Source organism: Bos indicus, chromosome 9, assembly GCF_029378745.1.
Source record: "Bos indicus isolate NIAB-ARS_2022 breed Sahiwal x Tharparkar chromosome 9, NIAB-ARS_B.indTharparkar_mat_pri_1.0, whole genome shotgun sequence".
In the NCBI taxonomy this organism is placed as follows: Eukaryota; Metazoa; Chordata; class Mammalia; order Artiodactyla; family Bovidae; genus Bos; species Bos indicus.
The window spans coordinates 62,594,704-62,622,259 of record NC_091768.1 but is presented as its reverse complement, the minus strand read 5'-3'; the positions used below and the strand labels follow the sequence as shown (position 1 = coordinate 62,622,259).

The following is a 27,556-nucleotide window of genomic DNA, read 5'->3' as shown; positions in this document are numbered from 1 at the left end:
TCTTTAATGTTCTTGTTAAACACACATTCATTTCAAGTATAGAACTTATAGCTGTGCTATATGACTTTTTGAGGGAGAAGTTACGTGCTTTTTTGGAGTACCTAAAAAGCTATGGATCATCAACCTCATAAAAACGCACATATCCACAAAACACTGTCTGGTTAGGGAATTCATGTTCCTTCTGACAGTGTGTATGAACTTGGCCTATGGACCCCTGCTTTAAAGGAAAGTGGCTTCACTCAGCAGGTTCTATTTAAATTTTATTTTGGTTGTGTTACTTATTCTGAAAAAAAAATTCCTGGTGGTGATTATATAGGTTATTTTGCAAAGTGGAGAGTATTCATCACTAAGCAGATACTATAGGAGTATGATTAAGATAATTGACTCTTAACAGTATAGTTTTCTAGCTGACCAAACCAAGTGTTTCATTGGCATTAGTAGACAGCTTTGGTGATCTAGCTCACTGCTATAATAAAGGCAGAAACTTAACAATATTAAGATTTCCTATTAAATGTGGGTTAGAAAGCTCCCTCTTGGTTATTAATTCTATATGCTCTGTAAAAACAAACTGGTAATGTTCAGTATGGCATGTGTCATAACCAGCATAATAAACGTGCATCAAATTAATATAAAATGTTTCCTAAATCATATACTTTATATCTTTAGATTTTTATTCTAAATGAAAGACATTTTAATTTCTAATAATATCTATTTCATATTTGCATGCTTAATTTTCTTTCAGGAGTATATTTTGAAAAAGTTTTAAAGAGTTCAGACACTTCCCTTTGGGTGAGAAACATTCAGATGTATCTATCGGGGATTGTTGTGACATTAGTTGGCGTCTACTTGTCAGATGGAGCTGAAATTAAAGAAAAAGGATTTTTCTTTGGTTACACATATTATGTCTGGTTTGTCATCTGTAAGTATCTAGGAATTAAAAGTTCTAGGTAGATCTTTTTTAAAAAAAATATTAACAATATAATAATATAGTTTATATTATATTATGTAATATAAGTTAGATGTCATTTAAGCCTTTATAGCATTTTAAAATTGTTCCTTTGATACTGAGAATACCAGCTTGAAAATGTAATTTTGATTTTATTGACTTACTTTTGTGGCAAAGCTATCCCAAAGCAATTTTTGCCTTCACAATCAAAAGTACCTAATGTGTTAGCAATAAGTGTGTACAGTTTAGTAGTAGAGTACATAGCCCTTTGGGCATCTGAAAAACAACGTTTTGTAGGAATTACAACTCACTTTTAGTACAAACTCTCTGAGAAGGCTGCGTCTAAGGAAAATAGCATTTTCCTAGGTAAATTAGTATGGCATCTCTGGGGATGAAAAGTGCCCCACCGTCATAGAATGTTTCATATGAGTGTTAAGATTCTCTTTCTTTCTGTACACAAGTCCTTGCCAGTGTTGGAGGCCTCTACACGTCTATAGTGGTCAAATACACAGACAATATCATGAAAGGCTTTTCTGCGGCAGCTGCCATTGTCCTGTCTACCATTGCTTCAGTGATGCTGTTTGGATTACAGATAAGTATGTCTTACTTTGTACTGTAAGTTTTTAACAGGGAAGAGCTTCTCATTTCCTTGGTTCATCTTTTATTAAATATGGCAGTTGCTTATAGTGTTTACAGAAATTCCTTAGTTTTGCTATAGTTTATCCTAGAAGTGCATCATATATGTGTGGAATGTGGGGTTCACGGTACTTGTTATTTAAATGGTTCCAGAGCTTAAACCAAGGGTGTTACTTCTGTGTGAGAGTGAGCAGGCTACTCAGTAGGAAGAGCATTTTTGCAGTCAGGGCCTTCCTGTTTCCCAGGTATTATATACAAGACAGCTTAAGTGCTTCAGCGTGAATACAGTATGACTAGGTACATAAGAAAAGAAACAGAAGGACTTGAGGAATTGATTACTTACCCCAGGGAATTACTGTAAACTTGGCTTTTTTTTTTTTTTTTGAGGAAAGAATAGTAAAACTTCATTTCCCCCTTAGTTTGTACCTTCCGTTTTAGACTTGGGTATAACCTGCTTTTGAAACTACAATCCAAATCTAAATTTTCTTTTATAAAGCTATCTTTATTTCATTTAATACGTAATTAATAAAGTCATTACTGTAGCTGGCATTCTGGCACCTCCTTTATGCTTGTCCTTCTGATTTTCCCTAGCCATATCCACTATTAATTGGCTTCTGAATTATTTAAGCAGAGATACTGACTTATCAGATATACCATAAACTAATACATGAGGAAAATCTGTCAAATATCAACATTAAGTAAAAGAATTAGATCTGGCCTGTATTTACATTTCATTTTAAAACTGACTTGTTATAAATGCAAATAGAAGAACATCAATGTTGTAGATATCTTAGAAAAAAATTGGTAGTATGGTTCAAATCTTGCTTGTACCATTTATTAGCTGAACAGCCTTGGGGAAGTTACTTAACCCACGTCTCAGTTTCTGTGTCTGTAAATTGGGAACAAGATCACCCATCTCCTAGGGTTATTTTAGGCGAAGTGCTTATTCGAACAGTGCCTGGCACACAGGTGTTCTGTATAAAGGCAGCTGCTTTCCATTTCTAGGCCCTCCTTTAGATGTTTTTTCTTCTCTTATTTTCACTTTGCGTTTTGATCCATCTTAATTTATGCTCAACAAATCCTATGCCTGTACTCCTAATGAATATCTGGGAACAGTGTAAATGCTTTCTGGTCAGTGTTCTGGCTGACTGATGTCAAGGAACTTAATTAAGAATGTTAGCAATCTTAGTTTTCTATTTACCCTCTTCCCCCCTTTCTGAAGGAAAAGCTAGTCTGTCTTAGGGATGAATTAAAATCCATGGCTCGATATCATTTCTCTGCATGACATTTTTTAAAAGATAGTAAGACTGTGCCCTTGTACTCCCTAAAATAGAATATGGCTTAGTTTTGAACAGAATATACAGTTTGACACAAATATTTAGTTATATAATGCCTCCTTTGGGCAAGTAATTCAGTTATGCCCTGATTTTCAGAATTAAGAAGATTAAAAAAAAGGTTAGCAGAAAATATAAGTTTACTGATTAAATCACCACCTCATTTGCTATTCAGGAATGCAGTCCTCAAAGGTTTGAATCATTAGTCACCTAACTTTTTGAATTTGCTAACTACCTCTTACTCTAAACTTTAACAGGCTTCTAGTATCATGGAAAATCCATACTTCCCTGCTTTTTCAGTCAGCATATAGGGATGTTGGTATGCTCTCGGTCCGTGATCCAAGACAGTGATACGTGTGTTCTTGAAAAGTGTGTAGTCAGTGATTGTCACTCCCTTGACTTTACCACTTTTTGTTTTTTTGGGTAGGGGTGGCGCTAGAATTGATTACTTTTCTAAACCTTACCATCAAAATACAGAACACTTAAAATTTATTTTCCATACAATCTGATAGTGTAAACCCACAGTTCAAAGTCTTCAAAATTTTAAACTGATCATTGTTATGTAGTTTTAAGGGCACAAATACAGATTAAGCTCTTTTTTTTTTTCCTTTCCAGCACTCACCTTTGCTCTGGGTACTCTTCTTGTTTGTGTTTCTATATATCTCTATGGATTACCCAGACAAGACACTACGTCCATCCAACAAGGAGAAACAGATTCAAAACAGAGAGTCATCGGTGTGTGACTTTAGCCTCAAAAGAGATTCCTACTAAGACTAAACCATTTATATTAAACTAGAGCCTTAAGTCAATTTCAGAAGGTCGATTTAAAAAACAAAAACTGTTTAGCCTAAGAATTAAGAAGAAAGCTATGTGAATGAATTGCAGAGTTTTAATGTGACCTGTTTGGAATCAACCTGTTTTAAGAATGAAGGATTTTTATTATTGTATATATAACAATGTATATATAAAAGTATGGAGATGATGTGGTGTTTAAAAAAAAATCATGCGAGGCTGCAATATTCAATTAATGAGGTTTGGGGTTATGTTAAAGGTTAAAGTGCCAAAGCCATTTCTGTACTAACTGTTCTCTTGTTCAGGTACCAGGGGAGAAGGGTTGACCCCTCCTTATTCTCCAAGGCATGTACAGTATTTAGTCCCAGCAGCAGTGAAGACTCTCTTCTTACAAAAAGGAGGCAAAACCAAGACAGGCTAGTTCAGAAACAAACTGAATGTGTAACTTCTCCAACTGAATCTATTTAGAAACTCAGACAATGATGTGTGGGTGGTGACTGAATACCCCTTTAAGTGCTGTCTTTGTGCCATTCATTGTCTGGATTCATATTTCTTTGCTGTTAGAGGATATACTTTTCTTCAAAAAATATTTCTAATGTCATTTTTGTACTTTTTTAAATAAAGTATGTAACTGTTGGGCTCTCAATAATTTGTGAAACTTCAGTGTTTTTTTAAAAAATTTCTATGATATGGGAAAATTCAGCAATAAACAATTTATTATATGAAATCTGTTTGCTCACTACTTGTATTGTAGATATGACCATTAAGATAATGCTTAAGCATAAACACAAGCCCAAACCATTAAATTTTTTAGCTTTCTATATGCGGACTTTTATCAAGTTGCAAAAAAGGGCTATAAAGTAACTCTAGCTAGCATTAAACAGCAACAAAGGGAATTTCTAAGACTGTAGGGCTCTAGGCTGGATCATCAAAAAAGCAAGAGAGTTCCAGAAAAACATCTCTTTCTGCTTTATTGACTATGCCAAAGCCTTTGACTGTGTGGATCACAATAAACTGTGGAAACTTCTGAAAGAGATGGGAATACCAGACCACCTAACCTGCCTCTTGAGAAACCTATATGCAGGTCAGGAAGCAACAGTTAGAACTGGACATGGAACAACAGACTGGTTCCAAATAGGAAATGGAGTACATTAAGGCTGTATATTGTCACCCTGCTTATTTAACTTATATGCAGAGTATATCATGAGAAACGCTGGGGCTGGAAGAAGCACAAGCTGGAATCAAGACTGCCAGGAGAAATATCAATAACCTCAGATATGCAGATGACACCACTCTTATGGCATAAAGTGAAGAGGAACTAAAAAGCCTCTTGATGAAAGTGAAAGAGGAGAGTGGAAAAAGTTGGCTTAAAGCTCAACATTCAGAAAACGAAGATCATGGCATCTGGTCTCATCACTGCATGGGAAATAGATGGGGAAACAGTGTCAGACTTCATTTTTTTGGGCTCCAAAATCACTGCAGATGGTGACTGCAGCCATGAAATTAAAAGACTCCTTGGAAATTAATTACTCCTTGGAAGGAAAGTTATGACCAACCTAGATAGCACATTGAAAAGCAGAGACATTACTTTGCCAACAAAGGTCCATCTAGTTAAGGCTATGGTTTTTCCAGTGGTCATGTATGGATGTGAGAGTTGGACTGTGAAGAAGGCTGAGTGCCAAAGAATTGATGCTTTTGAACTGTGGTGTTGGCGAAGACTCTTGGGAGTCCCTTGGACTGCGAGGAGGTCCAACCAGTCCATCCTAAAGGAGATCAGTCCTGGGTGTTCATTGGAAGTTCTGATGCTAAAGCTGAAACTCCAATACTTTGGCCACCTCATGCAAAGAGTTGATTCGTTCGAAAAGACCCTAATGCTGGGAGGCACTGGGGGCAGGAGGAGAAGGGGACGACAGAGGATGAGATGGCTGGATGGCATCACCGACTCGATGGACATGAGTTTGAGTAGACTCCGGGAGTTGGTGATGGACAGAGAGGCCTGGCGTGTTGCAATTCATGGGGTTGCAAAGAGTCGGACACGACTGAACGACTGAATGACTGAACTGAATTGAGGGCTCTAGGCTATAGGAATTAATGTACATTTCTTTCAGGGAGCTGCTTTTTCAAAGACTTGGCTCTAGCAATCATTGACCCTGTGTCATTTTACTCAAAATTCAAATACTAAGGAAGTTAGGAATACTAAGGATCTGGGAAAGGGAAAGCTTTTTCCAAAGAAGAGGCGGGGGATACTAGACCTGTAAACAGGTCCCAACTTACGTTTTTATTCCATGGCTGATTTATGCTGAAGAAATATTGATACTTTAAGTAGAGAATTAGCAATCTGGAAGCTAATTCACTTAAGATTGGAGTCTTTTCTAGGATTAACAATGTATGTGATACTTGCCAATATAAACCTAAGCTCACTCAACTAAAGAAGCTTTAAAAAAAAAAAAAAAGAAGCTTTAGTTCATGCTAATTGGCTTCTCTATGCATAGACTGTCATTGGTATTCAGAAGACTTTTAGTATCAATAGAATAAATTTTAGCAGATCAGAAAGGAAATTCTCAGATGAGGATAGCTGAACCTATCAAACAGATCACATCCTACTCATGTTCCCTAAGCAGGTAAATGTACTTAACAATATGCAGATACACGAAACTGGGAAACTCCATTTCAAATATGCTTTAATGGGCTAATTTACAAGGATCCTAAGTCGGTATCTATAAAGTAATTCCTTGTTATTCAGATGTATTCAGTGCCCCAGTTCATGTAGTGTGCTAAGAGTTATCTGTACACAGCAATGAAAAGGTAAGTAGAAGATCTGTTTTCTGGGAGTAGTCAGCTGTATTGGCAAAAAAGCTTAATTTTGGTCCCCCTAAATTTAATAAGAACACTCATAATCCTAGGAAAATTGAGATTTTTCTTCACAAGTTTTAAAAAAACCAAATAATCTTATTTATAAGAAGAGTTTCTGGATGAATGGTATAGTAAGAAACCTCAAGCCAGAACTCACATCACCCCACGGACACATACATCAGCATGTGGAACAGGTCTCACTGAGAAGTAAATGGAAATGGGCAGAAAGACTTGTACACCAAGGTTGTAAGAAAGATCCACACAGAATCAGTAGGAAGGAAGGAAAAGCAGCAGTTTGGGACTAGTGCCCCAGGGAAGGGACTCAGAAGGGAGATCACATGAGTAGAGAATCTGGGCACCCCAGCCCTGGGTCAGACACAGCCAGCCCCCTTGGCTGGTCGGAGGGCTGGTGGGACAGGAGGGCTGGGGAAGCCTAGGTGCCACTAGACTGGAGTGTGTGCACCTGTGGGGACTAACTCCCCCTGTTGGTGGGAATGTAAATAGGTGCAGCCACTTTGGAAAACAATATAGAGGTTCCTCAAAAAACTAAAAATAGGGCTATGATCCAGCAGTTCTACTCCTGGGTATATATCCAAAGAAAATAAAAACACCAAAGAGCTATGCCCCCCACCCCCACCCCCGGATTCACAGCAGAATTGTTTGTAATAGCAAAAATATGGAAGCAACATAGTATCCAGCAACAGAAGATGTGTATATACATGAATATTAGCCATAAAGAAATGAAATTTTGACATTTTTGACATTTTCAACAATATGGACAGGCCTAGAGTTACTATGCTTAGTGAAATAAGTCAGAGAAAGACAGATACTCTTGTTATCACTTATATGTGGAATCTTAGAAGTAAAACAAATGAATACAACAAAGACAGGTACAGAGAACAAACTAGTGGTTACCAATGGGAAGTGGGGAGAAGCAAAACGGGTAGAGCTTAAGCGATACAAACTACTATGTATAAAACAGGTAAGGAAGAAAGATATATTGTGTTGCACAGGGAAATACAGTCATTGTTTTGTATTAACTTTAAATACAGTGTAATTTATAAAAATAGTGAATCACTATATATACCTGAAACTAATGTAATATTGTAAGTCAACTATACTTCTATTAAAAAACAAAAACCCTCAAGCCCGAGTTTAAACTCTAGTCCTCTGTCTCCAGTAGACCAAAGTGACTTTAAAAAGACTTCACTTAGTTTTATAAAAGTCTTTTTAGTACTTATTGACCATGAGAGAACTCAGATGATTTTAAAAGATAAAAAAATTTAATAAGTTGACAAATCACTTAATAAAATGTAGACAATAAAATATAGATTCTGACACAGAATAATAGTCAATTCTATTCTAAATAGCAAGGCATATAAGAATAGATAACTAGAATTTAGTATTTTAAAAGCAATTTAATTAGAAATTACATTCTACATACAGGTGTTATTCCAAGAAGTTTCATTCCGTTGGCTAGGACTGAGCGGACAGCTCTGAAAAGGTGAAGTCTGGCCTACAAAATAAATCAAAGAATGATCAAAGGTCAATCCAATAACAGGCTAACTATAACTGAATAAGTAAAATTGCTTTTAGAAGTAATTCTAACATTCTTCTAAATTAAAGTAGGAACAATATCGCCAAGTGCCCGAGGGTTGGCTGTGAGCAAAGAAAGACAAATTCCTAGAATTTGTTTTAGGAAGACTGGTACTCAAGGGTGGTGGGATGGGAGTGACAGAAACACCATGAAGTACAGCTTCAGATGACAGGAACTAATCACTCTATCACCTGATGCAGGAAAATATTTTGTCATATGTTGGAAAGTAACGTTGATTGTTACAGCCTAATTCCAGTTACTGCCTGAGTGTATAAGTACACTGCTGTAGTCTGACAACAGGATGCTATTTTAGGAACATTTACAAGACTGACTCAGTAATAACAGTCTGAGGATGCTAGAGATGACAGTGAGCAACTGGATACGACATACCCCGGCCACCTCAGGAGGACTGTTTCTGACGTGCAGTGTTCTGTGTGCCACCGCAGCGAGGTGACTGGAACGGGAAGAGAGAAATCAGGATCAGAACCAGCAGGAGTTCCCTATGTGACATATAAGCTTGATGTCTAATCTCACTCCCTCAATTTAGACAAGTCAAAGCCCAGAGCCACTGAAGGGTATTTCCAAAGTTGAATGGATGAGATTGAATTCACTGCTTGTCGCTAACTGGCAAAGTGAAACACATGAAACTCCTGTTTTAGATTTTTGGTCCTGGTTCTACTACTAGGGCTTCCCTGGTAGCTCAGATGGTAAAGAATCTGCAATGCAGGATACCTAGGTAAGATCCCTGGGTCAGGAAGATCCCCTGGAGGAGGGAATGGCTATCCACTCCAGTATTCTTGCCTGGAGAATCCCATGGACAGAGGAACCTGCTGAGCTACAGTCCATGGGGTCACAAAGAGTCATACACGACTGAGCAACTAACACTAACACTACTATTAATAGTAATGGATGGTATTATAATTTTGTTGTCCTTTAAAGTTATGATTTCACTGTTTTATAAGTACAGGGGATTATTTTTTAATAATTAGCTTTCCTTTATTTAGGCATCCCTCAGGATGAGATGTAACACAGCCTGGCGTGTCTCCTCTGTATAGTGAGGTGGTGGTGTAAGACTAGTTATCAACCCACTCTGCACACACTGGCCACTCTTAAAATATTTTTTCTGTTTAGGTTATGGCAGCAAGAAGAATACTCTGCCATAGAAATGATGCTTACGACATTGGTTCCAATGACTGTGACAATAAAGATTTTCTGGCTTCTTCATTTCTATATGTCTAAGTGAAAATTAAAAGGAAACAAAAATCTATAAATCTGGGGAAGACAGGTAAAAAGCATGATCAAGAAAAAAGTCCCAGTAAATCTCTGATTTCAACAAATCTTGAGTAAAAGCAAATACTTCCTTTCTTAAATAGCTTTATGAGAAGCTACAACTTTGTTGCTCTAAGACTCAACCTCTATTCAGAGTTTCTAAAGCAGCCACTGCAAAACTTCTATCAAAGTGTCACCTACTCGCTTTCCAATTAATCCTCTACCCTCTATCAGACTGACTTTCCTGTGCCTCTGCTTAAATCTTTTTTTATGGGCCTCACTGTCCTGAACATAGGCCGGAATGCTTCAGTGCACAACAAAAAGGCCACGCATTTGTTCCTCATTCTCCCAGAGCTGCGTTTGTAGTTCCCTCAATGTGTCACCTTCTTGCCCAGCTGGGGCTTTTCCCTCCGCTGCCACCTTGTTTCTCCTGGCTTACATCTACTCCCCTCCTCTGAGAAGTCCTCTCTGATCCCTCAAAGCTGGGCTGAGAGCCCTAACCTCGGCCCTCATGTCCACTCTATCCTAACACGCACTCTACTGTGACCATCCACGATGGAGCTATTGGTTCCCGTTCAGTGGACGACAGTGACAGGACCTTCAATCACTGAGTGAATGAACATTAACTGCTAACTGCAAAGATGAAGCGAGAAGTCCTGTAACTTAAAGTGTGTAATTTTTTAGGCTGACGGATTTGTCTATGGGAAACCTTTAGAAAGAAAGGTCCTTTGTCATATCAGGTCTCAAACACTTAATGCCTGAAAATAGCAAGTTTATAAAGTACCTTAGAGTTAGAAGGTAGCTGACAATGTGCCTGGGCTGAAGGTCTTGAGATGACCTATAAAGTACCTCGTCGAACCTAAAAGAAAGATGAGAGGAGTGGTTGGCAGGGGAAGGCTGGACCCTCCGCTAAGATGCTAAGACAAAGATGGTGAAAGGTTGACTTGATATCATTAACGGTATTAGACATATGAAAAACAACCTTGTGTAAATTTGAAAGTGAAGGCACATTTTTCTTTCTTACAAATTCCTCCATGGCAGGTACTTTCTAAATTATCTTAAAATCCTGTAGGCCTAGCCTAAAGCAAGGACTTAAATCATAGCTGTTAAATGTACACAGTCTCCAGCCATGTTTAGGAACATAATCGAGCAGTCTATTCACTGCCAAGAAAACCAGGTTGGCTTATTTTTTCCTCAAAAGTAAGCCAAATGTAAGTAAACTAACCCCTCTTCCCAGGAAAGAACCACAGACCACTGTGTGGCAATCAGAAAATGCCCTTGTTGCTAAGCATCCACATCCCTTCCAGACATTCTGGAGATTAGTCAGTCTCTCCTGACAAGTATGGCTTCACTGATAATTCTGGTGAGAGCTCAGAAGTATGGTCTCCTGCCCAGTGTATTTGAGGCTGCCCTGAAGCCAAGAGGCAAATGAAAGACTTATGGTCTCAGGGAAGGTGCACAAAGGCAGGGATTTTCCTCCACTTATCACAGAGGGTGAGAAGATGATTGTTTCTGAAACTTAAAAGGTTACGCTTTTACTAGGCTTTACATTCTCATACTTTGATCTGAAGGATGTTAGGCATCTGGGCTAATTTAATGGTGATACTGTTTTTAAAGCCTCAGGATCAGCCGTGAGCATGCCCTCTGTCTGCTCTCAAAGGGTAGGCATTCACTTTTTGGTCACATCTTTGGAGAAGTGCTGTCTACAGTCACTGGCCTGTTCACCTCAGTGGTCAGCAAATGAGAACAGTCCCTTCACGGGGAAGCAGCAGACTGGATCTTGTTAGGACACCATACCTGAGAAGATGCTGGAGAATGGAAACAGATTGTGGCTCCTGTAAGCAGGCGGTGTTGAAGTCATTGAGATAACCGCATCCAAAAGTCTCTTCCAGACTGTTGTCAAGTTTAAACACAACAAAGAATTAAGCAAGTCAGCTGGGCTACGAATAGTTGCAAATAAGGAACATCTTCCCAGCATGCATACCCTCACCCTCCTTAATCTGTTCTAGACTTGGAAGCTAACAGCATTTGACTCGATGCCTCAATTTTTCCTAAATCTGTTTCTTCATCTGAAAATGGAGTATATTCCTTGGCGAGATTATTCTGAGTGCTAAATAAGGTAATACACAGAAAAGCATTGTTATATAGGTATGCAATAAATAAACGTTCAAAAACGCCCTCAAGATCCAAATATAACAGGAGGTCCACCGGACTTCACCTAGCTTTGAATGTTAGATGTTGGAGAAGTGCAGAAAACAGAGCCTTTGGTCTTGGAATCACTCCACCCAGGCCTCACCCTGAGAAGGCCAGAGCCGTCCTGTATTTCCCTGCAGCCCCTTGTCACCTGTGGAGGCGGGCGTGTGTGTACTGCAGGAAGACGCCCGTGTCCCCGCGGCTCTGGAAAACACGATCCCAGCTGAACTGATAGTCAGACAGCAGGAAACCTCTGAAGTCCTAAAACGACAGGAAATCTTCAGTGTGAGGAGTTGTTGCAGCACCAAATCAAAGGCCCTCCCTCCCAGGAAGCAGTTTTCACAGACCTGAATGATGAGGGCTGCAAGTCCCACCTGCTCTGCTGTCTCCTCGGGATTCTCCAGCTCTTTGGTTGCTGAAACAGACAAAGGTAGCTACTTTCACCTTGCGTGAAACTGTACAAAACCCAGGATTGAAGTGGAGATGTGTTGTGTGTGCTAAGTTGCTTCAGTTGTGTCCAACTCTTTGCAACCCTGTGACTGTAGCCTGTCCATGCGATTCTCCAGGCAAGAATACTGGGGTGGGTAGCCATTCCCTTCTCCAGGGGATCTTCCCAACCCAGGGATCAAACCTCTGTCTCTTATATTGGCAGGCGGTTCTTTCCCACTAGCGCCACCTGGGGAAACCTGCCCAAACGTATGTGGACAGCATCAGGAACAAACAGGTGCACAGTGGGTACTTTACTTGCCTATTTGGGCGGACTTAACTTTGCTAATGATGTTTCCCAAGCCTTCATTAAAAGGGAAGAGACATGATTTTCCTTACAAATATACCATATAAGACAGTAGACTTCTTTACTTCTGTTACTTCTTTTTCCAAGGGTGAAGCTTACACAAAGCCATGAGGACTTGTGACTTGCTTCAATTATGGAATACAGGAACTCTGCATAACCACTCCAGCTGTGGAGTGACGATGCTGGAGCTGCCTGGGCAAAGAGGCTCAGGGTGTATCGATTCACATTACTGGACCAAGCCACAGCCAAGTAGCAAGCACCAAACCCTAGCACCCTGAATTAGTGAAGCTATTTTTGACAAGGTTAGTGAAAGTTCCAAGGAGGGATGGTCAGAATAAATCACACTGCACAAGAAGTCCAGCAAAACTAAGAGTGGATGTAAGTTATGCCTGTAACAAAACAATGAATTTACTCTTAATAGAAGCCATGTTCTGCAGCATCCTCAATCGAATCTCATTTAGAACATCTTCCAGAAAAGTAACATCTCCTCTCCGAGTTTTCATTCCCTGCACTACCCCAAAGGGCACGTGCTGGCACCTGAAATGGAACAGCAGGCATTTAGTTCCCTGAAAACTGAAAAGGAGCTGCTGATCAAAGCAAGTAACAAGACACTTACAGAGAACAGTTTGAACTTTTAACTCCTGTGATTAATAAAAAGTGAAACATGCTGTGATGTGTTGTGTGCCACACAAGACATTAAACACACAACCTCACTTCATAGTCACAGGATATGATTAGACTGTTAGTTGCCTTTATGAAAAAAAGGAGATGAGAATTAAGCATTTTGAAAATCAAGCCATTGAGAGCAGTCATCTAATAAAACCATTTATTAAATGTTTAGACAACAGAAATTAATATAACCCTGCAAAACTAAGTGCAAAGAACAAATGTTTTTCCACACTAACAGCTTGAAACAAGAAAGTAAAGTCTGAATGAAAATCTTTATCAACCTGGTACATTTTTGGACATGGCTGACCTAGCAACAGCTGAATGCTCTTGAGAAGGCAATTTAGAATCACACAGACTGTACCTTTCTGCCCAGTCATATCCCATGATCTGCAGTATCTGGAACACTTGCTGAAAATGCTTTTTTTGCCCTTTATCTGTCTTGAGAAAAAAAAGTGTATTTAAATAAAAGAACAGTGATAAGTTAAATTTACAGTGTTGTTGTTTAGCCGCTAAGTTGTGTCCAACTCTCTGCAGCCCTATGAACTGTAGCCTACCATGGTCCTCGGTCCATGGGATTTCCCAGGCAAGAATACTGGAGTAGGTTGCCATTTCCTTCTCCAGTTGATCTTCCAGACCTAAGGGATCAAACCCACGTCTCTGGCATTGGCAGGTGGATTCTTTACAACTGAGTCACCAGGGGAGCCCATTGAATCTACAATACGTTGGACATAAATCATATTAAAATATTTGAGTTTTGACAGACTAGAGTCCTTATCAATGGATCAGTTTTAAATAAACATATGAAGAGGATGCCACTGGAAGAATGTCTAAGCAGAGTGCTCTACAAGAGCAGGAGGAGCTGCAGCACTGCACTGAGTATTCTACCCAAATTACTCCTTTCTCAGCTATTGTGACCTTTATCTCCAAGAAGGCCAGAACTAAGCACTAAAAAGATATTTAATAGCAATTTTTCCCCCTTAGGAGAAAGGAAGGTTTCACATGGAAAGAAAGGAAGGGGAGAGGAGACTAGACTATTACTCAGCATAAAAGGAATAAACCACTGACATATGCAAGTTTGGGTGGATCTCAAGGGCATTCATTATACTGAGTGAAAAGAGCCAATCTCAAAAGGTTACCTAGTGTGAATCCATTTATGGAACATTCTCAAAGTGACAAAATTATATGATGAAGAACAGGGCAGTGGCTGCCAGGGATGAGGGTTGGGGGAAGGCATAATTACTAAGTGGTTGCCATAAACGAAGTTGTTTTGTGATGGCACAGTTCTGTATTATGAATGTGGTGAAGGTTACCTGAACATACATGTGATAAAATTTCATAACCACCCCCCCATCCTTCCACAATCCAGGCCCTACCTAACACCACTGTCTATAAATATTGGTGAAATTTAATTAGGGTCTCTACCAATGTTAGTTTCCTGGTATCTTTGAGGAAGACTAAAAGTAATATGCTGCTGCTGCTGCTAAGTCGCTTCAGTTGTGTCTGACTGTGTGACCCCATAGACGGCAGCCCACCAGGCTCCCCCGTCCCTGGGATTCTCCAGGCAAGAACACTGGAGTGGGTTGCCATGTCCTTCTCCATGCATGAAAGTGAAAAGGGAAAGTGAAGTCGCTCAGTCGTGTCCGACTCTTAGCGACTCCATGGACTCCAGCCCACCAGGCTCCTCCATTCATGGGATTTTCCAGGCAAGAGTACTGCAGTGGGGTGCCATTGCCTTCTCCAGAAGGTAATATGGAAACTGTACTATTCTGAAACTTGTGAGCCCTAAAATATTTAAAGTAAAAAGTTATTTTTAAAAAATGCATTATGACACATACATATTCATTACACATAACCACTCTTTTGTGTAATTTTCTTTTAATATGAAGCAATGTGAACTCTTTCATTTTTAAAGTTTTTTTTTAAACATAGTGGTTGCCACTGTAAACACACTTACCACTGAATTCTTTCTATAGTTTGACAAATTATTTTTGCATAGTTTTTCAGCAAGGCTTTCAGTTTCTATCTTTGCAGTTTTCATGAGGCAGGCATCATAACCTTTTGTTTTTACTGTGATTACTTACCACATAGATCATTTTATCAAAATTATACTTTTCCATTCGATCTATAGCAGCTGCAAGATCTCTGAAAAAAAATGGCCGTAGATTAAGTTACTATGCAGATCTGGGTAATAATTTGTTTCACCTATTTAATAGTAATGAAAGTTTTCTAATTAAGAGCTACTGTTATTCCTCAGCCTCAGGTATAGTCCCCATGCTTCTATAATCCCAATACCATGCTTAGCTACAAAGCAATTAATAACACAATCAGCTTTGGGAAAAGAATTATGAAAGTGCTGTGAAAAGATAAAAAATAAATAAAAGCTCTGGGACAAGTAGTGATAATAACTAAATAGCTCTAGGCAAAGTGTTTCTAGGTAAATGCTTTATGATTTGTTAAGCCTCTACTGTGAAGAATCGCCCTCCTGTCACTGTTCTGCAATATGCTTTCCTAAAGAACATATTTAAAGCATAGGTGATACAACACCTGAACAGGTATCTTCTAGCCACTCTTCCAAAGCCGTGGATCACTCATAAGCAATATTTTCTAAAGTATTTGAAAAATATCATAAATTCTTTGACTAAAATTCTACTTATCTCTGGTTAAGTATCCAGTTTGCACACAGTATGAAATATTAAGAGTAACAAACTCATAAACTATGAAATTTTAAGTAAACATTATTTAAATATTGAACTTAAAAATTATTTTAATTACCTTATGGGGAATACAGTCAATAACTAAGTAATATCTTATATGGTGACATATTGTACCTAGACTTACCATGGTGATCATTTTGAATATATAGAAAAACAAAATCACTTACACTGCTGTGAACTGGGAACTAACAGTGTAGTAGGTCAATTACAATTAAAAAACAAACTCACAGAAAAAGAGATCAGATTTGTAGAATTTCAGAGGGAAAGGATGGGGGAGTAGAATTGGGTAATGGTAGTCAAAAGGTATAAACTCACAGGTAAAAGATAAATTTAAGAACTAGGGATATAATGTACAAAATGGGAAATTCACATTGCCATATTTTACATAATGAAGTTGTTAAGAGAGTAAATCCTAACAGTTCTTATCACAAGGAAAAAAATTTTCCTATTTCTTTAGTTTTGTTATCTACATGAAATGATGGATGTTCACTAAGTCTACTCTGATAAACATTTCATGATATATATAAGTAAGTCATTAGGCTGTATACCTTAAACTTACACAGCGGTGTATGCCAATTGTATCTCAGTTAACTGCAAGAAAAAGAATTAGATATTTTTGCTTAACACTACAAGATCCTGGAAGAATCATTTTGTACTCACCTCATGCTCCTGATAAAATAGAGCATGCATCCTGAATGGAGGTAAAAACTGTTTTGTGAGGGGCCAAAAAAAATACTTACATATGTATAAAACACATATGTATATAATCCAGACAAATATGTGGTGTTAAAATTTCACGAGGGTGGGCACAAAGAAAAATATGGCTAAAAAGGCTCTTGAGAAGGGTTAATAATAAAAGATGGTTGTAAAACAGTGATATAGATTATCCCCAAAATGAAGTCATAAATATACACCTCCATTATATTTTTCTGTTTGACTCAAGGACAAAAATAAAGAGAAACTTTTTGATCCAATGAAAAAAAGAGATGAATGTAAGAAAAAGTCCTAGGCTGAGTTTGTAGAATTTGGATTTGAAAGCTCAAAGAAATGCCAGGTCATTTAGTTCAGGTCTCTTTTCACCAAGTAGGGAATCATGGCCCAGAGAAGTTAAGTGATTGATGATTATGGTCTCAGAACAAAAATTCAGGTCTCTAGTCTCACTCTGTGCTCTTGTTGGTATCATCCTGTACTTTCGTTTGTCTGTTACAACAATTCCTTTAACTCACATGCACACACATAGTTTTATTCTATAAGGAAACCATCAAGGGGCAGAAACAACTGAAATTAGAGCAAGGTGAAAAATCAAACATTTCTACATCTGGCAAAAAGATAGTTATTCTCCCAAAGAAAAAGTGGAAAGTACAGGTATTAAGGTAAATACACAGAAAAATCTGGACCTAATGATAGCTCTGCAAAAGATATCAGATAAGAATAGTTACAGAGTCTCCATTCTGAGTGGACACATTTCTTTCTTTTTTATTTGATAGTGGACTTGCAATATTGTATTAGTTTCAGATGTACAGCATAGGAATTCATATTCGTGACGAATATAGTCCAGATGAGTGGAGAAACAACTCCAGAAAGAATGAAGAGACGGAGCCAAAGCAAAAACAACACCCAGTCGTGGATGTGACTGGTGATGGAAGTAAGGTCTGATGCTATAAAGAGCAATATTGTATAGGAACCTGGAATGTTAGGTCCATAAATCAAGGCAAACTGGAAGTGGTGAAACAGGAGATGGCAAGAGTGAATGTCGACATTTTAGGAATCAGTGAACTAAAACGGACTGGAATGGATGAATTTAACTCAGATGACCATTATATCTACTACGGTGGGCAGGAATCCCTTAGAAGAAATGGAGTAGCCATCACAGTCAACAAAAGAGCCCGAAATGCAGTACTTGGATGCAATATCAAAAATGACAGAATGATCTCTGTTCATTTCCATGGCAAACCATTCAATATCACAGTAATCCAAGTCTCTGCCCTGACCAGAAATGCTGAAGAAGCTGAAGTTGAATGGTTCTATGAAGACCTACAAGACTGTTTAGAAGTAACACCCAAAAAAAGATATCCTTTTCATTATAGGGGACTGGATGCAAAAGTAGGAAGTCAAGAAACATCTGGCAAATTTGGCCTTGGAATACGGAATGAAGCAGGGCAAAGGCTAACAGAGTTTTGCCGAGAGAATGCACTGGTCATAGCAAATACCCTCTTCCAACAACACAAGAGAAGACTCTACACATGGACATCACCAGATGGTCAACACCGAAATCAGATTGATTATACTCTTTGCAGCCAAAGATGGAGAAACTCTATACAGTCAACAAAACAAGACCAGGAGCTGACTGTAGCTCAGATCATGAACTCCTTATTGCCAAATTCAGACTTAAATTGAAGAAAGTAGGGAAAACCACTAGGTCATCCAGGTATGACCTAAATCAAATCCTTTACAATTATACAGTGGAAGTGAGAAATAGAATTAAGGGACTGAAGCTGATAGAGTGCCTGATGAACTATGGACAGATGTTCATGACACTGTACAGGAGACAGGGAGCAAGACCATCCCTAAGAAAAAGAAATGCAAAAAAGCAAAATGGCTGTCTGAGGAGGCCTTACAAATAGCTGTGAAAAGAAGAGAAGCGAAAAGGAAAGATATACCCATTTGAATGAAGAATTCCAAAGAATACCAAGGAGAGATAAGCCTTCCTCAGTGATCAATGCAAAGAAATAGAGGAAAACGAAGAATGGGAAAGACTAGAGATCTCTGGGGAACATTTCATGCAAGGATAGGCTCAATACAGGACAGAAATGGTATGGACCTACCAGAAGCAGAAGATATTAAGAAGAGGTGGCAAGAATACACAGAAGAACTGTACAAAAAAGATCTTCATGACCCAGATAATCACAATGGTGTGATCACTCACCTAGAGTCAGACATCCTGGAATGTGAAGTAAAGTGGGCCTTAGGAAGCATCACAATGAACAAAGCTAGTGGAGGTGATGGAATTCCAGTTGAGCTATTCCAAATCCTGAAAGGTGATGCTGTGAGAGTGCTACACTCAATATGCCAGCAAATTTGGAAAACTCAGCAGTGGCCACAGACTGGGAAAGGTCAGTTTTCATTCCAATCCCAAAGAAAGGCAATGCCAAAGAATGCTCAAACTACCACACAATTTCACTCATCTCACATGCTAGTAAAGTAATGCTTAAAATTCTCCAAGCCAGGCTTCAACAATACATGAACTGTGAATTTCCAGATGTACAAGCTGGTTTTAGAAAAGGCAGAGGAACCAGAGACCAAATTGCCAACATCTGCTGGGTCATCGAAAAAGCAAGAGAGTTCCAGAAAAACATCTACTTCTGCTTTATTGACTATGCCAAAGCCTTTGATTGTGTGGATCACATAACTGTGGAAAATTCTGAAAGAAATGTGAATACCAGACCACCTGACCTAACTCTTGAGAAATTGGTATGCAGGTCAGGAAGCAACAGTTAGAACTGGAAATGAGCAACAGGTTGGTTCCAAATTGGGAAAGGAGTACGTCAAGGCTGTGTATTGTCACCCTGCTTATTTAACTTATATGCAGAGTACATCATAAGAAATGCTGGGCTGGATGAAGCACAAGCTGGATCAAGATTGCTGGGAGAAATATCAATAACCTCAGATATGCAGATGACTCCACCCTTATGGCAGAAAGTGAAGAAGAACTAAAAGCCTCTTGATGAAACTGAAAGAGGAGAGTGAAAAAGTTGGCTTAAAACTCAACATTCAGAAAACGAAGATCATGGCATCTGGTCCCATCACTTCATGGGAAATAGATGGGGAAACAGTGGAAACAGTGGCAGACTTTATTTTGGGGGGCTCCAAAATCACTGCAGATGGTGACTGCAGCCATGAAATTAAAAGACACTTACTCACTGGAAGAAAAGTTATGATCAACCTGGACAGCACATTAAAAAGCAGAGACATTACTTTGCCAACAAAGGTTGGTCTAGTCAAGGCTATGGTTTTTCCAGTAGTCATGAATGGATGTGAGAGTTGGACTGTAAAGAAAGCTAGTGCTGAAGAAATGATGCTTTTGAACTGTGGTGTTGGAGAAGACTCTTGAGAGTCCCTTGGACAGCAAGGAGTTCAACCAGTCCATCCTAAAGGAAATCAGTCCTGAATAGTCATTGGAAGGACTGATGTTGAAGTTGAAACTCCAATACTCTGTCTACCTGATGCAAAGAGCTGACTCATTTGATAGGATCCTGATGCTGGGAAAGATTGAGGGTAGGAGGAGAAGGGGATGACAGAGGATGAGATGGTTGGATGGCATCACTGACTCAATGGACATGAGTTTGAGTAAACTCCGGGAGTTGGTGATGGAAGGGAGGCCTGGCATGCTGCAGTCCATGGGGTCTCATAGAGTTGGACATGACTGAGCAACTTAACTGAACTGATAGGTTATTACAAGATAACAGATTTAATTCCCTATTGCTTATGAGTAGACACATTTCTTATAACAACTACTCAAAGGTTTATTTAATCTGTCCAGCAATAATTGGCTAGCATAAAAAAAAAAATTCTACTATATATCTTTGTATCTAGAAAAAGAAATGTACCTCTTAGATATATAGGTGCCTAAGTCCAATTATATGGAATTGATAAAAGGAAATGCCAAAAAGTAGCAGAAAGTAAGAATTTTCTAAGGGACAGTAAGGTATTGGATGGTTGTTTACAGTTGTATGGGGAAAAAATGATGGTAGTTAACAACAACTATATACTATAGAAGTGGTTTGTCATCTAAGACTCTAGGATGGGAGACACTAGAACCTTCTGCCAGCAGCGCTCGATTCTGGCTGTCTTTTGCTTGTGTGGTTTTTTTTACTGTCCTGTCTTCTCCTTGCTATTAGCTTTGTCTCAGAAATAAGGGTGCTTGATAAACCTGTGCTGTACTTAGTTACTCAGTCACATCTATCCGACTCTTTGCGACCCCATGGACGGTAGCCTGCCAGGCTCTTCTGTCTATGGGGATTCTCCAGGATAGAATACTGGAGTGGGTTGCCATGCCCTCCTCCAAGGGATCTTCCCGACCCAGGGACTGAACCCAGGTCTCCAGCATTGCAGGCAGATTCTTTACCCTCTGAGCCACCAGGGAAGCCTGGTAAATAAAGACTGCTCCTTTCCATAGGGTTTGGTCATGGAGACAGATGACAGAATATAAGCGACATGGCCTGCTTCCCCCATGGCCTATTTTACCATGAATCAGAATGAGGACTGGCACTCATGTACCTGTTAGATGATCTTTACAGAGTGAGGATACCACTGAGCCAACATGAGCTCCTTACAGCATACATACTCTGGCAATGTGCAAATATAAAATATTTATAGTTGGCAACAAGGTATTTCAATTTTATAGTCTGTAGAACAGTGTATTCATCTCTGGAAGTCTTATGATGTTTAATGATAAACAGTTTTCGACTAACTTTTCTGATGACATTAAACCTTTCCAGGAACTATAAATAGCAATAAATATAAACTCAATAAAAATATCTTGAGTGATGAGAAGAGATTTTAAGAAAGTAGAATTTGATAACAGTTTTGAGAATGAAAAAATTTGTCTTAGCATTAATCCTAGAACAAAGAACATGAAATCACACGTTCTACTGATGAGCTTCATATAAGACACAAACCTGGTTGCATACAGAGACGTCCCGTCACTTCGCATTACAGTACAAACTGAGGAGGGGTCACCATTCCCTGAAAGATCTACTACAGCAGTGCCTTTTCTAGAAAACGCAAAAAAAGGGAATTCTGAAACAACATAATGAATTAAGACCTTTAACAATACAGTATCTATAACCTTATCTTTGGCAAACTGGAAGCTATTTTTATTCCTTAGGTAGCAATAAGCAGTATAACCAACAATGAAGAAAAACAGGAGGCAATCTGCACTTGAATGACTATTAACAGTAGGTATTTGGTTTAATATTTACTTATCTTTTTAAATTCTGTAGCTTTGGATGAGGTAACTAAAGTCTTTAACACACCGAGTCGAAAACGAGATTTCAACTACAGTTTACCTATGAAACATGTTCTTCAAATCCAAGTTATTGTAACACTCAATATTGGGTTAGTTTTTAACATGCAAGAGTAAACTATGAGTAATAAAATAAGCAAATTGTGTTACTGTCTTTCCTGCCCAATCAAAAATTAAAATCTGTACATGGCGATCTAAAAATTTTCCTTAAAGACACTATTGAGGATGATATGAACCACATCCTCTTGTCTTTCTTAAAAGGATGATGAGAGAAGCTGCTCTTTGGAGCTATGAAAAATGGTATATCTAAGCAACTGGTTTGCTTCTGTTACACATGCCTGGGCTCCTATGAAGGTACCATTTCTCTGGCTGATGAGCTCAAAGCTAAATTGGAAATCTACCGAAGGCAAAGAAGCAGAATCCCAGTGTGTGTCACATGATGTACTAATATCATTCCTGACTTCCTATTATTTTCTGCTCCTGCTTCTTGATTTCCTCATTTTACTCTTTCAAAAGCTTTGTGTTGTATTATAGCTATTTTTAGAAGCTGTTTTTAATCCTTTTGAACAGGACGGGATCTTTTTAAAGAGGCAGGGTTGAGTATGAAGAGTTCTATTTCCCTATTCCAGTTATACCATTATCAGCTTGTGTGAGCTTAGACAGATCACTTTACACTTTCTGTGCTTGTTTCCTCATATGTAAAGACAAGATAATAGTCTTTCTCCCAAGCTTACCAGGATTTTGCTTTGGCAGCACAAAACAGCATGTGGAAAACTAGTCTGAATGGCAAAAAGCATGATAACAAATGCCAGGAAAGCTGCACACGAGACTCGGCTGTCTTTGCTGAGAGAATACATCAATACTAACTTCAAAGAACTACAAAGAACTTTCTAAAGAACAGGAACCTGATCATACAGTGTTTTCTGTAGGAGTCCTTTACTGTCCAGCAACTTTAAGACTTCTTGAGATTTTTCACGGTAAAACGATTCTCCTGAATATTCATCAAAGTGTACTCCTAGACGCTAAGACGGTTCAGAAACAAAAGGAAAAAGAGTTACTTACAAGTCCTATTATCTTACCCTAAGACAAAATAAAATGCTCTACAGTCTGTCATACAGATGGGGAAAATAAGAATTAAATCAAGTCACTCTGGCACTCCAGCCTTCTAGTGGCTCCCCCTTATCAGTCAAGCCCTCACAGTGGTACTGTGCTGTCCGGGAGGGGAGTTGCTAGGCACCTGTGGTTATTCAAATGCACATGTAAGAAAAGTGAATAGTTTCTCAGTCACACTACTCACACTGAAGTGTGAGCCCTTGAAAGCGCTCAATGGCCACGTGCGGCAGGAGGCCGCCATACTGGGCAGCACAGATATGGGACGTTTCTGCTGCAGCAGGAAGCTAGCCATTTCCACTGCACAGTCCTGGAAAATGTCCTATCTCCTGCCCTACTCTACAACCCCCTGGACCCTGTTCCTACTGTTCTTCATCTCGCTTCCTTACTCCAGCCATGTGGGTTCTTTGATGAAACCCTGCTCAGGCAGCCCATCTGATCCTCCCTCCTCTGTTTCACTTTTCTCCATGCACGCATCACCACTGAACACACTCTCAAAGTTCTTGTTTAATCTGTACTGCCTTGAATTTGTTTAACTTGCTGTGTCCATGTGAGAATGTAAAGTCCATGAGAAAAGAACTTATATGCCTTTTACTAACTGTTGTATTTCTCCCATTCCCAACATGTTATTAGATGAACAAATTTATAGCCATCACATATGCCTAAGGAAGCAAGAGAAGAAACAATGGTTAAGAAAAAGTGAAGGGATGATAGAAGAAAGAAAAGAAATGCCAGACTGAAACCAAGTATTAGGATATCACTTCATATTCAGCCTGTGAAGTTCATTTTTAAAATTTATTTCATAGCTCTAACTTTCAGCCCAAAGAAGAATATGTGAGTCCCAACTATCAACTCAGTGACTAACAACAAATCTGAGCTTCAGAAGCAACCTTTCTAGCCAGGAGTACCAGTGAAGAGCTGTATTACATGACAGGATAGCAGGAGAGTGGGTGGGTACCTGGTAAATCCGCATGTACTCATCTATGCTCAAGTCCCGAAATTTCTGCCATAGGGCAAGTGCTTGCATGTCGCCTAGTTCCAGTCGCTGGAAGAACTCATGTGCTGATTTTGCTACGTTTTTATCGTCTGCTGCTTCTTTATTAACTTGTACATAAACCTAAAGGCATAATAGTATATTAAATGAAGTACACTACCAGTCACTGTTATCTTCAAAACAGAAAAGAGGAAAACAAAACAATCCTGAGAATTTTCATTTAAAGGTTACACAAGTGCCCTTCTCACGAGTGTAACCTTTTCTTTTTCTTTTGCTATGGACCCTTAGTGAGCCCTACCAACCTGTTCTCAAAATGCATATACAGAGGATTATACAATACAGGAAATAATCACATTGAAATATAAATGTTCAAATATTTAAAAATATTTGTGATATAGTAACAGAGGAAAACATTAAATTTCTGATTGAGGTTAATGAAAATAATGCGTAATTTTTTTCTTCTCATCCAAGTTCATATACTGTTAGGTCAAGAATGCCTGGTTTAAACTAAGCTAGCATTTCTTCTTAAAAAAAAAAAAAAATGTGAAATTATTATTGCTGCGACTTCTCTGAGAAAAGGCTGAAGACAGTAGACTAGTTCAATCTGGGAAAGAAAAGGCCAAAGGATGATTTAGCAGTTATTTAGCAGTAATGAAAAACATTTTAAACTCTTCTCTAAATCTGCAAAGACCAGGAAAAAAAAAAAAAAACAGGTGATATAGGAAGACCTTTGGGATAGTTAGCTTAATTATACTCCAACTTGGGCTCTCAAGAACCGTGGGAAGCACTCACTTCAGTGTGCTTTTGCATGATCTGTCCTGGCTGGCTTAGCTCTGCCCCACCCAGTGATGGGAGTGCAGGCGGATGGCTTATTAAGGGCTCTTCCAGTGCTAGGATTTTGTGTTCACAGAATCATTTTCCAGTCTCTAAAATACAAGGCTGATAAGTGATATAAAAATATCAACAATATAGCTCAAGTAATATTGAAGTGATGCATTATGGACTATAAAGATTTTACTTACAAGTTGTAACTCACTTCCAGGGTGAAACATGAACAATAAATTTATTATCCTCATATTTTTTCCAGCAAGCTATTAAAGTAGTATGATAAAAAAAAAATTGGCAAATAAACTACCCAAAAATATGAGACCTCTAAACCCTTGCATACTCTTAAAATATCATGGTAGCAGCACTTAGGTAAAAAAAAAAGTGATTTTATTGCTGGAGACTACTTTAGGACAACCATAATGTGGCTTATGAGTTCCCAGGTGGCTCAATGGTAAAGAATCCATCTGCCAATGCAGGAGATGCAGGTTTGATTCCTGGGTCACGAAGATTTCCTGGAGAAGAGAATGGTAACCTGCTCCAGTATTCTTGTTTGGGAAATCCCATGGACAGAGGAACCTGGAGGGTTACAGTCCATGGGGTCGCAGAGAGACAGACATGACTTAGAGACTAAACAACAACAATGTGGCTTATACCCACTAGATACTACTAACAAAAGGAACAGGGTATTAAACACTTATCTCAAGCTAAAAAGGCCTCAGCTTTCATAGATGGCTCATGTTAATTACTGGAATTGCAAAAGTGAACAAATAAGTGCTTTCAAATAAAGGTTGCTGTTGTTTAGTTGCTAAGTTGTATCCAACTCTGAAAAGAGTTAATAACACAGCAGGTCTAGAAACTGCTATCCTTAAAATGTGTTGTCTGCAAATTTAGCTCTTGGCTGCCATCTGGGGAACTTGAATTTTGACAATGCTCCTACCAATCTAACCAGTAAGAGTGGGTCACAGTGCCTCTAAACTGCTTGTGCAAACAATATAGTTTATGCTCAACACCCGCTTTTCTTCCAGGAGTTTGGAATTTTAGTACCTAGCTACACAGAGGGCGGCTACATAATCAGCCTCCAGTGAGCTTCCCTGGTAGACAACATTTCACACAGGCTGTCACAATTTGTTGTAGCAGGAATTAAATACATCCTGGGTGACTCTATTAGCAAAGGACTTGGAGGCTTGGGCCTGATTTCCTCTGGACTTGCCCCCATGTGCCTTTTCCCTTTGCTGATTTTGTTTGGCATCTTTTTGCTATAACAGATCTTAGCTGTGAGTTCAACCATATGCTGAGTGTTGTGAATCCTTTCAATGAACCTTTAACTTGAGGGTGGTTTTGGGAGACCTGATACTTATCATAAAGAATTAATTTCTACATGGTCCTATGAATAAGTCAGAACACAGAGAAAGAAGATTTTTGGTATGAAAAGTTATGACCAACCTAGATAGCATATTGAAAAGCAGAGACATTACTTTGCCAACAAAGGTCCGTCTAGTCAAGGCTACGGTTTTTCCTGTGGTCATGTACAGATGTGAGAGTTGGACTGTGAAGAAAGCTGAGCGCCAAAGAATTGATGCTTTTGAACTGTGGTGTTGGAGAAGACTCTTGAGAGTCCCTTGGACTGCAAGGAGATCCAACCAGTCCATTCTAATGATCAGTCCATCCCAGATCAGCCCTGGGATTTCTTTGGAAGGGATGATGCTGAAGCTGAAACTCCAGTACTTTGGCCACCTCATGCGAAGAGTTGACTCATTGGAAAAGACTCTGATAATGGAAGGGATCAGAGGCAGGAGGAGAAGGGGATGACAGAGGATGAGATGGCTGGATGGCATCACTGACTCAATGGATGTGAGCCTCAGTGAACTCCGGGAGTTCACTCAGACTGGCGTGCTGCGATTCATGGGGTCGCAAAGAGTCAGACACGACTGAGTGACTGAATTGAACTGAGGAAAAAAGAGAGTCACTGCAAAACAGTAACCTGCAGACTTCCCGACTTTTGAATGACCTATCCAATGACAACTGCTTAACAGTCCAGCCTGCAGAAGTAAAGGCATACATATATCCATAAATGGCTTGTTATTCAAAATTAATATCTCCACCCTCTCCCTGTCTCTCTCGCGCCTCTTTGCTCCGCGCCTCTTTGCTCCATCTCCCTCTCACATACACGTGTGTGTGGTGTGTGTGTGTACATGCACATTCAGTTTAGAAGTAAATATATTTTAAAAAATCCTTATTTTCAAAAGAGGAAAGGTATTAGATTAAAAAAAAAAAATCTAGGATCCTAAACTCAAACAGTCAAACATTAAAAAATCTAATATACACTCAAAATACTGATAAGAATATTTTAGGAAAAACATCACCAGAATCTGTTTCTCCCTTCCTTAAGATTTAAAACAGAAATAATTAAAACAAAAAGCCATTCCTAATTCATGAAGACAAGCTTGGCATTTCATCAATTTGTAGGGAAAAACCAAACATTACTGAGAAGCAACTGACATTATTAAACAGAACAATAGAAGAGCCTTAATTAGCATTTAACAATCTGCCTGTAAGCATACTATATAAAACTATTAACATTCATTAGCATACTAGAAAAGAAAACTTTTTCCTTTGAAGTAAAATTTATACAATGCATTTCTGAAATTACACTTTTCCATTTACAGTTACTTTGAATCCACTACCCTCAGAAAGTATGTATTCTGAAGACAGCCCCCTTCTGAGGTTAGATCCAGACTCAAAGGGAATAAAAAGGAAATTTTTAAATTTGCATTTGATATGTAACAGTGTGGCTGAATTAAAG

General features: G+C 38.8%; 2 protein-coding genes across 10 annotated transcripts in view; one reads left to right on the top strand and one right to left on the bottom strand.

Moving 5' to 3' along the window:
* SLC35A1 (solute carrier family 35 member A1) overlaps nt 1-4,435 on the top strand; it is a 31,445-nt gene extending 27,010 nt beyond the window's left edge. The window contains exons 6-8 of the mRNA XM_019967381.2: nt 743-919; nt 1,408-1,542; nt 3,532-4,435. Coding sequence (XP_019822940.2) covers nt 743-919; nt 1,408-1,542; nt 3,532-3,659 — 440 coding nt within the window. The 3' untranslated portion in view covers nt 3,660-4,435. The remainder of the gene's footprint in view (nt 1-742; nt 920-1,407; nt 1,543-3,531) is intronic.
* A 3,387-nt stretch (nt 4,436-7,822) lies between these two features.
* The window catches only part of RARS2 (arginyl-tRNA synthetase 2, mitochondrial), a 73,324-nt gene continuing 53,590 nt past the window's right edge, over nt 7,823-27,556 (bottom strand). For 8 of the 9 annotated variants that reach the window (XM_070796108.1, XM_070796105.1, XM_070796110.1 and 5 more), the window contains 12 exons: nt 23,890-24,048; nt 22,737-22,843; nt 21,475-21,570; nt 15,164-15,224; nt 13,444-13,520; nt 12,826-12,950; nt 11,968-12,035; nt 11,772-11,881; nt 11,225-11,320; nt 10,212-10,286; nt 8,549-8,612; nt 7,823-8,077 (listed from right to left, as the gene is read on the bottom strand). In XM_070796108.1, coding sequence (XP_070652209.1) covers nt 7,991-8,077; nt 8,549-8,612; nt 10,212-10,286; nt 11,225-11,320; nt 11,772-11,881; nt 11,968-12,035; nt 12,826-12,950; nt 13,444-13,520; nt 15,164-15,224; nt 21,475-21,570; nt 22,737-22,843; nt 23,890-24,048 — 1,125 coding nt within the window. In that variant the 3' untranslated portion in view covers nt 7,823-7,990. Of the gene's footprint in view, nt 8,078-8,548; nt 8,613-8,640; nt 9,394-10,211; nt 10,287-11,224; nt 11,321-11,771; nt 11,882-11,967; nt 12,036-12,825; nt 12,951-13,443; nt 13,521-15,163; nt 15,225-21,474; nt 21,571-22,736; nt 22,844-23,889; nt 24,049-27,556 lie in introns of those variants that run through there. The other variant, XM_070796106.1, reaches the window with a different exon arrangement.